The sequence below is a fragment of the Arvicanthis niloticus genome, chromosome 1, assembly GCF_011762505.2.
Source record: "Arvicanthis niloticus isolate mArvNil1 chromosome 1, mArvNil1.pat.X, whole genome shotgun sequence".
Taxonomy (NCBI): Eukaryota; Metazoa; Chordata; class Mammalia; order Rodentia; family Muridae; genus Arvicanthis; species Arvicanthis niloticus.
Genome location: NC_047658.1, coordinates 89,678,214 through 89,690,688, shown reverse-complemented (window position 1 = coordinate 89,690,688; position 12,475 = coordinate 89,678,214). Strand labels below are relative to the sequence as shown.

General features: G+C 43.5%; 1 protein-coding gene across 3 annotated transcripts in view; it reads right to left on the bottom strand.

Moving 5' to 3' along the window:
* The window catches only part of Prkcb (protein kinase C beta), a 327,890-nt gene that overhangs the window by 271,100 nt on the left and 44,315 nt on the right, over positions 1–12,475 (bottom strand). Inside the window, exon 1 of one of the 3 annotated variants that reach the window (XM_076942174.1) lies at positions 10,719–10,848. The exons of the other annotated variants lie outside the window; for them this stretch is intronic. Within the exon in view, the coding sequence (XP_076798289.1) occupies positions 10,719–10,833 (115 nt within the window). The 5' untranslated portion in view covers positions 10,834–10,848. Of the gene's footprint in view, positions 1–10,718; positions 10,849–12,475 lie in introns of those variants that run through there. 3 annotated transcript variants of the gene reach the window in all.

The window sequence follows — 12,475 nt, the reverse complement described above, 5'->3', positions numbered from 1 at the left end:
TGGTAATGGGGGTGGTGGTGACAGGCATGGAGGTAATGGCAGCAATGGGGGTGGTAGGAGGTGGTATTGAGGCAGGGGGATTAATATTTATTGCCAAGTGGAAGACAGTAAGAAATGACTAGGAGACTTGGAAAGCACAGGTCTGGTTGCATCTGTGGGAGGGTTTCACAAGGCTCTGACCTAATCAATGGATTAGACCTTGATGGCATTATTGGAAGCTGGCGAGAGGTGGAAGGAAGTGGGTCTGAGGCCATATCCTGCCTTCATCTTTTCCTGGGCATCCTTTCCTCTGCTTCCCCACACCATGCTGGCAGCTGCTCTACTCTGACCTCTGCACCACCAGGGACCGAACCCTTGGTGTGACCCTGCACACCAAGATAAACCTCCTCTCCCTCAGGCTGCTCAGACAGGCATTTCATCACAGCAACAAGAAGGGTCACTAATACACTGCTGCAAACTGAACCCACTGGAGCACTCTCAAAGGATTTAGAATAATGTGATAAAATGTCCAGCGCAAATGTGCCTGGGCTGCATAAGAGGCTGTGGCTCGCGGCAGCTGGGCGGGTCCAGATTAAAAGCTTAACTTTTCAAGGAAAGAGTGAACATTTTCTCACTGCCCCAATCCAAATTTCAGAAAAATACAGATTGTCCTCATGGGACAGAACCCAGGGATGCCAGGCCATGCATCCTGCTTTCTCCAACTAGACCTTTCCCTACTATGGACAGCTGCTTATCAAATAGCTGAATTCAAATAAAACTTCCCAGAGTGAAGCCTTCTGATGGGTCTGGAAAATATACTGTGACCAGTCTGCTCCCACAAGAGATTTGAGGGAAAGGCTCCTCGAAAGCTCAGGCAACTGTCTGTGGCTCCAGGAAGCAACGCAAATTTCCCTTGGCATCCATCCCCAACGCATGGGCACCAGAAATCTGCCCTGCCCTGCCCTGCCCTGCCCTGCCTTGCCCATCTCTCTCCCGCGGCTTCCTCCTCTTCTAATTCCCTCTTCTCTCCATCTATTCTTCCTCCTCTTCCACTCTCAGAGCTGCTTCCTGCAGACAAAAACACCCCACAACTTCCAGTCTGCATAGCGACTGCAGCCAGCAGGCTCCAAACTCTGATATTCTCCCAATCAAGCAGCAGGCGCCCCCGCTGAGTTAATGAATTTTTCTAAGCAGAGAACTCATGCTTTCTACTTAATCTCAGGAGAAAGCCCATTGGGAAAGATGGTGGATGCGATCTATCCTGAAAGGTCGGTGGCAGAGAGAGGGACCCTTGCTATCCTCTATGAAACATGAGCAGTTTGGGAAGATGATACTGCAAACCCTCGGAGCCTTGGGATGAAAGACGCAATTAATATTTTCATACTACCCTTAGGAATTATGTCTTGATTAGGAAAGAAATTAATCCTGTAGATTAAAGAAAGCAGTTGCAATATGGGGAAGAAATAGGTGACTCTTTCAGTGCAGGTGACTCACAGGGAAACGAGGGAAGTCCACAAGGACTAGAAATGGGGCAGAATAACAGTGAGTAGAACCAGTGTGGGTAGGTGTGCTTGTGTACATGCTACAAGTGTGTGTGTGCGTGTGTAACTGGGTGTGTACAGCTACATGGGACCATCTGTGTGTGTGTGCACGCACACACACACATGGCATGTGCATACACACCTGTGGGGAACAGAGATCATCTTCAGATGTTGTTCATTGGTACCTTTCACCTGCCTTTTGAGACCAGGTCTCTCACTGGCCTGGAACTCACTAATAAGACTAGGCTGGCTTACCAAAGAATACCAGTTAGAACACCAAAGTTTAACTCCCCAGCCCTGAGGTTACAAGCACTCATTACCATGCTCGGATTTCTGTTGTGGTGATGGTTGGTTGATTGGTTTGTTTCTTTTTTTACGTGGGCTCTGGGGACCAAACTTGGGTTCTCATCCTTACAAGGCAAACCCTTTACTCACTGAGCTTCACCCGAGGCCTGAACATGCCTTTTGAACACAATAATTCCACCACTAGGTCTTTGAGCTACAGACTGTGTGAAGATGGTGTCCATGGTTACGTACAGACTCACGGCATTATCATTTGTTTCAGCACAAGACAGGAGATAACCCAATGCTTATCAACAGGACATCCGCATGAAGAAGCATGGGGCTACCGGAAAAACTGAGAGGACATCTCTGTAAGACATGCACTGAAAATATCTCTAAGACATATATGGTCAAGCAAAGGAAGAGATGGATGAGGTACTGCTGAGAACTAAGACCAGAATGTGAGGTGTCTGCAGGAATACCTAAGCAGCTGCTGGCAGGAGAGCAGAGAATGGAAGGCCTAGAACAACATCTGCCTCTTGTACCTGTAGGAATTAAAACTTGGCATGTATTCAAAGGCTAACTATTTGAATTGACAATTAATAGATTATTATTTGAATCATTAATAAATTATTTAAATGTCTTGGAAAAGATGATAGAGGAGGCTATATCAATTTAGATCAATCCATAAATACACATACAGAATCCCCTATCACGATCAGGCAGGGGAGGAGGCACAGTGGGGAGGAGGGCTTTCTGTACAAGTGTGAAGACCTGAGTCCAAATCCTAAGCACACATGTAAAAATCTGGAGGTAATCACGTGCACACCTGTAACCCCTACACTGTAGGTGCAGAGGCAGGAGTATCACTGGGGTTTGCTGATTGAAAGTCTAGCGAGAGACCATGTCCAGGGATACAAGGCCAAGAGTAACTGAGCAAGACAACCAACATCACACAAGGGCACCCAACATCATGCAAACACACACACACACACAATCTAAGAATGGATACTTCTACCCCATTCTTCCACAACTAATTTACTAAAGTGGTTCTACACAGTTAGCTCAGGGACTTTTCACTCATAGATTAGGACTGAACAATTCCTTATTGTAAAGATGCCCTATACACTTGTATGTGTTTAGCAGTTTCTTTACCCTTTAGACTCCGGTAGCAATCCCCACCCTGTCAAATGATTACAAACTAAGTGTCTTTGGTATTGCGCTATGATAGAGGCACAAATCATCTGAGTTAGATTATGAGTCCTGAATAGTAATAACCATGCCTTCTTTATTCCCCTTTCTCTCCATATTTAATATTATGGAAATGTCTTATTACAAATGATGGCTTTTTGACTACTGATGAGGCATGTCCATCATTATGGTTTAGGTATAGAGTGTCCCCAAAATGCTAACATGTGAAAGTGAATGATCATGAATCCGTTGGTGGATCCATAATTAAATGGATATTGGGAAATGGTAGAAACTTCGAAGGTGGAGCCTGATTGAGCAAAGTGTGTCAGCAAACCTCTGAAAGGTCTGGCCCATCTTCAGCATCTTCCTCTGTATCTCTCCTTCAGCTTCCTGACTGCCATGAAGTGGGCAGCCAGCATCTCTAGCATGCTGCCCGAAATGATGTTCAGTCTCATAGAAACCCAGAAACGACAGAGCCCAACGATCACAGACTGAACCATGAGCTGAAATAAACCTTTTTCCCTTGAGTTCTCTCAGGTGCTTTGTCATGGCGTTGAAAAAAAAGTAACTTTCATATTCATAATTTTGTTCACTGGAATAAGTTGCCATTCAGGTTCTATGGCAGGAAAATTGCTCCATTCTTGGTACAGTTAGGAGAGGAGCCTTCCTAACAGCCAAAGAACAGAGATGTGTTCGTCTTATTAAAACATGAGAAATGGGGGTTTCCCCGAATCTGTCCTTTGGTAATTATTACTCTTGTCCTTCCATGCCAACGAATGCTACAAAGACCAAGAGCCAATGCCCAGGGCTCCTGCTGCTTGAAGGACATGCTGTGGCTGGCATCTCCATTTCCTGTTCCCATGGAAGCAGATGGAGAAACAGTTGTTTCACAAGGTTGACCACACTCAGTGGCAGACTTCCATTGCAGCAGACAATCTAAGTGACCCCACAAAGAAATCGGCAACACAATCAAAGACAAGCAATGAACCCTCAAAAGAGCCCCCCCCCTTGTCCATGCCATTCATATAAACACCATGCTTCCACCTTCTGAACACTCACTAGGCCCGAGCATCATGCCATGAACAACACAGATCCTTAGAGAAACCAATGAAGCTAATCAAAGCACTGTCGTCTGACATAACAGGTGTGCAGATTAAGTGCACAGCAGTTAAATGATTCTGTCAAGACCACACAGCTTAGGGCTGCACAGTGCCTAACAGGTCCTTGATAAGTGTGTGTAATATTGTTTTATTATGCATCGTCCCATCTTGACATTGAAATGCTCCTTCGTATTCCAGGGTCTCTGCCTGGAATGCTTTTTGTTTGTTTGTTTGTTTTTGTTAATCTCCTATTTTGCTTAAATCTCAGTTTGTCAGGACTGACTTCTCTCATCTTCAATCTAAGACAGATTGCCTTAATATGCCTTCTTTTTTTTAAAACTTTATGTGTATGGGTGTTTTGTCTGAATGCACATCCATGAACCACATGTATACCTACCTAGTGCCAATGAAGGCCCAAAGAGGGCCAGATCCCTTAGGACTGGCAGTACAGCTAGTTTGTGCCACCATGTGGGTATTGGAAATTGAACCCAGTTCCTCTGAAAAAGCAACTGGCGTTCTTAACTGCTGAGTCACTCTGGCCCTTTAATATACATTCTTACATACTGCATTCTTCTCAGGTATAGTCTTTGACACAACTGTAATTATATAATCAGCTATATAATCATTTGCTTGTTTTCCTTCCCTACTGGGAGAACTCTATGTGGTAGTGACTGCTTCTAATTTCCTGGTCATTAGATGAGCTCACTACAGACATTTAAATAGTGGATGGATAGATGATTGGATGCATGCATGCATACATCCATGAATGAAAAGGAAGGAGAGAGGGAGGGCTTCTGTGTAAACAATCACATTTTTAAAACGTATAAGCTCTGGTCCTCTCCTCATTCTGAATACAGGAAGGTTCCTGAAGATTAGAGGCAAAGCAGACAAGATTCATTATCAGAACCTAATCAGCTTTAAAAGCTTGGTTAGTCCAGAAGCAGAAGGACTCTGGCTTCCAGGTGACAGCTGCATTAGCCATCAGTGTCTGCTTAGCACCTGGTTAGGGTTCCAGCCACTGTCAATTGTACTTTCTGGGCCTATAAAACTGGTCTGATTATTCCTTCACAACATCTGAAAAAGGAAAGGGGCAAAAAAGCTTTTTTTCCCCAACACATACCAACAAGCTGTAGTCTTTAGATTCCAAATGCCCCTGCGAGCCCTCAGGAAACACTGTTCTTGTGTAGCACATCACAGCATGAACTCCCCACTTCCTTCAGGGGGAAGAATGAAGCCATCTGGCAGGAGTTGCTCTCAGTTCTTTCCCACCACCCCCTCCCTGCTCAGGGCTCAGCAGAGTCCATCACACTGCCTCCTCCACTCCACGGTGCATCCTCCTCCATCACAGGCAACAAGCTTTATCCCCAAGGGCCCTTCAGCCTCTAGACCTAGACACTAGGCTCTACACTCCAAACGTGCTGCATTATTTTGTCATCACCACTTGGTGCAGGGGCTGGCACATAGTAGGGATTCAAAAATGTTCATGGATGGATGGACAAATGAGTAGGGAAGTAGGCAGATGGATGGAAAGAAGGAAGGAAGGAAGAATGGGTGGATGGATGATTGATAGATGGAAAGAGGAAGGGAGGGAAGGAAGGATAGAAGGATGGATGGATGGATGGATGGATGGAAAGATGGACAGACAGGTGGATGGATGGACAAATGGATGGATGGATAGATGAGTAGATGAACAGATAAATGAGTGGGTAGGTGGGGAGTAGATAGATGGAAGAAGGGAGAGAAGGAAGGATGGATGAAGAAATAGATGGATGGATAGTGGGGTGGATGAAAGGAAGGAGGGAGGGAAGGTTATGGATAGATAGGCCTGTGGGTGAATAGAGGTATAAAAAGTTTCTCAGTTGCCTTCACAGGCATTTTTCAATGTTTCATTTTTATTTCACTTCAAGAGATATACTGTATTTCCATGCATTCTTTTAATTCAAAACTAGTTGCTGACTAGAGCAAAATAATTTACATGTAAATATAACTAGAATAGGACTGTTTCCTCCCCCAGGACATTGCACATGCTGGCCTTTCTGCCTAAAATGGCCCTCATCTTTTCATATAGCTTATGCCTTCTCATTTTTAAGGTAGGAGCAGAAATGTCACCTTCATGGGAGGCCCCTATTAGAGTCAAGTGGACACACTTACGTTATTCTTTCTCCGAGACCCTTCTTGTTTTCCTTATATCTTTGTTTTACTTTATACTTGTCTTAATCTTGTGTATATTCCTCTTATTCTCTCAGTGTAGGTTCAGTGATGGCACAAGTCAACCTCTCACCCAGACTTTACCCAACACATAGTACAACACCCTCATACAATATGTGTTCATTTCTGATAAATGGGTCAGAAGACAGGCAAATAATAAAATCAGTAAGCCTTGGAGTCACATCTCAAAATGTCTTGAAGACATGGAAAATATGCATGTACAATAGCAACTTATGAGCAAACAAATATATTAATTTTTTTCATAAATTTTGGGGCCAAGATTTATAGAAGTTGGAAGAATTGATTTGGGAGAAGAGAAGGAGAACCCTTGCTAAATGTCATGCCTTACAAAATAATGTAAATGGATCAAATTTTCCCATTAAAAGACAATGATTCATAATTTGGGGAAAAATCAGAATTCAAACACATAGTGCTCACAGAGCCTTACTGAGAATAAAATGACAGAAAATAAAAAAGAAGAAATGAGAATGGTTGCTGTGCATGGAGATATCGGCATCACACCACAGTTAATGTGTAAACATGTTACACAGGACAAAACAAGTATTCTGTATTCACAAAAGGCACACCAATAATATTATAACAAAGCCAGTTATGACTTGCAATTCACATGCCTGGCATTTTACGAAGCACTTCACATTGATTATATCATTTGCTTTAAATATCAGAAAAGGAGCATTTAGGAATGCAAGTAGGAGAAGCTAAAACTGGTTCATAGTTTGCTAAGCTGCAGGGAGTGAAGCCCATAGCTGTCTGGTTTCACAATGAAGACTGACGAATCATGAAGCTTAAACTCCTACAGCATAAAAAGACACTAAAATTCAGGGCTGGCAACATGGCTTAGCAGGCAAAGGCGCTTGCCTCCAAGCCTAATGACCTGAGTTCAATCCTTGGGACTCACATAGTGGAAGGAAGGCCTGATTCCTACAAATTGTCCTCTGACTTCCACATGTGCACCATGGCACTGGAACACACTCTTGCATACGTTCGTGCTCACACACACACACACACAAATGAACAAATAAATAAATAATGCAATTTTAAAATGCGTTCAAAATTCATACAGTAAGTTTATTTTTAAAAATACAAAGATATTTTTAAAAATTGCAACCATTGTAGGCCAGTGAACTGCCTAGTCTTTGACCAATCAGTGTAGATAAAAAAAAAGTATCCAAGGGCATTTGGCTCAGGCACTAGAATACAGAGTAAACCATACACAAGAAAGAACAGTACAGAAGGGTGCATTATTTGGGGTGGTGGTTTAAAACAGTAATACACTGACAAAGCCGATCAAGGACAAATTCAAAAATAAAAATAGAAACTTCTCACTAAGAATGAGAAAAAAAGACAGACACGCAGACAGCAAAGCTGCTTTCCAGTCTCTGCAGAATCATGTGCTCCTGTGCTAATAAACTAAAAACCCAACTAAGTAAGTAGCCTCAGGAAGACATCCCAAAACATGGTCATGGGCTACATTGGGAAATTTGTCAAATAACCAATCCTTGAAAAGGCATCATGTGAGAAATGCCTGGGTCCAAACAGTTGGCTCACTCTGTAGTGATTTAAATATGCTTGGCCCAGGGAGTGGCTCTATTTGGAGGTGTGGCTTTGTTGGAGCAAGTATGGTCTCCTTGGAGGAAGTGTGTGACTGTGGGCATGAGCTTTAAGACCCTCATCCTAGCTGCCATAAAGCCAGTCTTCTGTTTGCCTTCAGAACAAGATGTAGAACTCTCAGCTCCTCCTGTGCCATGCCTGCCTAGACACTGCTATGTTCCCGCCTTGATGATAACGGACTGAACCTCTGAACCTGTAAGCCAGCTCCAATTCAATGTTGTCCTTGGTCATGGTGTCTCTTCACTGCAGTAAAACCCAGACTAAGACATACTCCAACTTTAAAAATATGTTCTACATCGCTTGCTATTCTGACTTCCTAAGCACTAAAAAACAAGAGAAGATAGCTGTGTCCCCAGATGTGTTGATGAAAATAGCAAAAATTTGTCAGAGAGAGCACAATAACAACAAAAATGGAAAGTAGAGGCAAATCTCATGAATAATTATAAGTTAAAGATTCTAAATATGATATAAGTAAATTTAACCCCAAAACATACAACATGCTGATGGCTGGGGTGTCATTCAATGGTAGAGTGTATGCTCAGTGTGTGGGACCCAAAGACGATGTAAACAAAGCTACCGTGAACTAAGGGAGACACTGAGGAGGAAGGACATTTACTGATCAGGTTTTTATAATGAGCATATTGTTTATTTGGTTTTACCTGTGGGGGCGGGGGAGCAAAGGTGTGTGTATGAGTGTGAGTGTATGGGTGTGTGTGTGTGTGTGTGCATGTGTGTTTGTGTGTGTGAGACAGAGAGAAGAGGGTGTGTGTGAGGGAGAAAGAGAGAAGAGAGTGTGTGTGAGTGTGTGTGTGTGCATATGTGTGTGTGTTAGGGTATAGGTGTGTGTGTGTGTGTAGGGTATAGATGGGGGGAAAGTGTTTGTGTGCATGTATACATACAAGTAGAAGTCAGAAGTCAACATCTGGTGTCTTACTTAATCGCTTGTCACCTTACATTTGGGACAGAGTCTCTCACTGAACCCAGCCAATATTGGTTGGGTAGAAAAGCCACCCAATGAGGCTGGGGACCTGCATATCTCCACCACCACCCCTGTACTGCAGGCTGCACAGCCATGCCTGTCTCTTCTGAGTCAGAGCTGAGATCTAAATTCAGGACATGTAGGTATGATTGTGTAGCAGTTTTGCTGATACCCATCGTCCCTGCCCTTCATTTGTTTTTCTTTTTGTTTTTTAACAATCACATTTTTTTCTCAGTCACGTGAGTTGTCTGAGCCCAGCCGGATGGCTCTTCCACTCACTCTTCTTGGTAGACAGGTTCATGTCTGCAAGTGCTTTTACCCAAGACTGTAGCGTCCAACATGACTTTTCCTCACAAAATGCATGTATTGTTTCAAAAGCAATGGGGTTATTTTCTGGGAAGGAATTAATGCAATTGTTTTACCCAGGGATAGAAAGAAGTTAGAACCAGGTGTGGAGGAACACACTTGCAATTCTAGCAAGTTTGCGTCCCACCTGAGCAGCTTAGTGAGTTCCAGACTGGGCTGCATAGCAAGAACCTGAATGGGGGTGGTGTTTATACTCTAGCTGAATATATAACGAGTCCCAACATATCTGGTGAAAAGTTTCCCTAGGCATTAGGCAGAACTTAGCAAGAAGCATACCTTCTGACCCAATTCTGATATAAGCAACTTTAGTGTGTTCACTGCAATAATGGTCCAATTCTATTAATGTCCCCACTAACCAGGCTCTTCAGTGATCGCCTCTCAACTGGGCCGTGTTCCTGATGCAGTCAGTTGCTATGGAGTATAGACAAGCAGCAAATTTAATGTGAGTCAAAATAGGCAAAGCTCATGCCTCAGGGCTTGTCTGTCTGTGTGCTTTGATACCCCATGGGCAATCCACCAGCTGACTGCAAATGCATAAGCAGGCCTGCCCGGAAGAACAGCCTCGCCCGCAATGCAGACCTGCAGAGCTGAACAAAGAACTGCCATGGGCAGAATTGAGTTGTAGACGGTTCCTACACAGCAAAAGCTAACTAATATCTGAAGGAATCCCTAAGAAATATTCAAAACAGGTGCCAGTAAGATACAGACAAATGGCTAACTAGCATTTTACAATGAGAGTTGCTTAAGTGAATTTTGATATAGCATCCAGTAAAAGCCTATACAGCTATTAAATTTCTAAAAGAGGAGATAGGGAGATGGTTTAGTGAGGAAAAAAAATGTTTGCCAAACAAGAGTGAGGGTATGAATTTAGATTCCCAGCACCCACAGAAAAGTTAAGCATGCTGGTTTATACCTATGATCCCAGAGCTGGGAGTAGAGATGGTCAGATCCATGGGACTAGCTGGCCAGATCCACATTCAGTGAGAAACCCTTACTGAAAATTAAGAAATCAATAGAGAAAGACACCCAAAGTGTTTCTGCCCTCCATACATGCATACACAGACCAAGTGAACCTCTACACACTGTTCATACACATGCATACACTACCCACAAGCAGATACATAGAATCTTGAAAAGGATTTGCTATGAGAAACAATGTTTATGACGTGATACTTACTATAAAAAGAAGGCTATAAAGCATTATTATGAGGCTACACTGTAACATTTTTTCCTTTTGTTTCACGTCTGTGCTTTTCTGCTTTTCTGAATTGATCCTGGGTCAGAGCTCACAGTTACAGAATTGCTTAGGAAGTGGAGCCTGGAACTTTCTGATCAATGGTCTAAAGACCATTGATCAGAAATCAGAAAGGATGATCCAGGCACAGATGTTAGAAAATCCTCCCAGCATCATCACTGTGAAAAACAAGATGCGTTTGGTACCTGTCAGTATGATGGGAAAGAGCCAAGGGCTGTAGGCCACCACATCCAAGAAAGCCCTCCATGCCACAGCCGATTCAGGAGTCACAAGCTCAGCAAGCTTTCCTGCCTTCTCCATTCTCTTCCTGCTCCTCCAGCCTCTGTCCTTCTGTGTTTCTTTCTGACTTCCCCCCTTTATTTTCTCATGCTTTGGATACTGTCTAAACCCCTTTGCGAAGAAGAGGAAGGATTCAGGTTGGAGAGAAAATTTAGTATACAAAGATAACCAGCATTCAATGCCCAGCACATCACATGCCATCAGACCATCCCTGTGTTGCAAAAATAAGCACGGAGCCTTTCCAAGTTCATTCTCTAGACTGAATGAGCAAAGAGTGCAGATTCAAAACCCTGCTAAAAGGATCCTGACTGATCCATCCTTGAGTTATCAAGCTGACTCCAGTCAGTCACAACATAGAGATTAGGCCTGAGATAGCACATTTGGCTGAGATCAGAGCACATGGATGAGTCTAGTGCCAGAGGTAACATGATGCCAAACTATGGGATCGGCTCCATCTCTCTCAAGCACCCTATCTTCGTCAACAAAATGTGTCCTACACGTCCCCCTAGACTGTGTTAAGCACCCATAAGAACTAACCTTTTTCTCTTCTGTACCCTCGGGCATCCAGTAAATACATGTGAAACCAAGCAGTAACACTGACTGCCTCCTCACTTCACATGAAGACCAGACAAGTGGGAAAGCAAGTCATTTAACTTTTCACAAGGCCACTGTGCATTCTACCTTCTGATTAATATGAAGTAGAAATAATGTTGTCTTGGAAATAACATGCTCAATCCCTGGAGATAAAAGCTCTGGGGCTTTTGCACAGTGAGGTTTAAGAATCACTGAAGCAAGAGTTAAAGCTCATGACCTTAAAACGATTTAATCCACATCAGCTGACATCGCATCCTGAAGCAACAGAGCTTTCAACCAACCATGTCATCAGTCCTTAAAGTCCAGGCACAGAAGGGCAAGGGGTGTTATTTCACAACACACTTATTGAGATGAATGGTGTGTGTGTAGAGGGGTGAGCTTTCCCAACACATCTGTCTAGCACCAATTAAAATGAGTGCTAAGGCCTTCAACAAAGGTCTCCTCTCAAGGGCTCCCAGTAACAGGTACATCTTTATCACTGAGACCAAGGGACTCATGCCATTTATTAACAGGCATTTGTTTCAGCGAATGTCACGGGGAGATGTGGGATGCAGCCATCTCCCAATTTGTACACACTTCTGAGCTGTTGGTGAATACAGCTCTGGGAGGCCGTGGGCAATGGGCTATGGGTTTTCACACATTACACTAGGAAGACTTCTGACTACGTGAGAAGGTGGGTTGTAGGCTGCCAGCCAAGCTAAACACTAACGAATTTCCTAAGCCTGCAAACTCTACTTCTGTCTTCAGTGGAAGGCCCTTCCCTAGGTCACTGTGATAGGCAGACATATGGCATCTTCTACCAATAGCCTCATGGAATGCTTAGCAACACAGCTCCTGGAAAACTAGCCATGGGGTTGAGTGCTGAAATCACTAAAGCTGACTCTCTCTCTCTCTCTCTCTCTCTCTCTCTCTCTCTCTCTCTCTCCCCACCCATATGTCTCCATACCTTTTACATTTTATTTTATGTGTATGGCTATTTAGCCTACACATATATCTTTGTATCACTTGTGTGCCTCATGCCCATGAAGACTGAAAGAAAGCATCAGATCCCCAGAAACTAGAATTATGG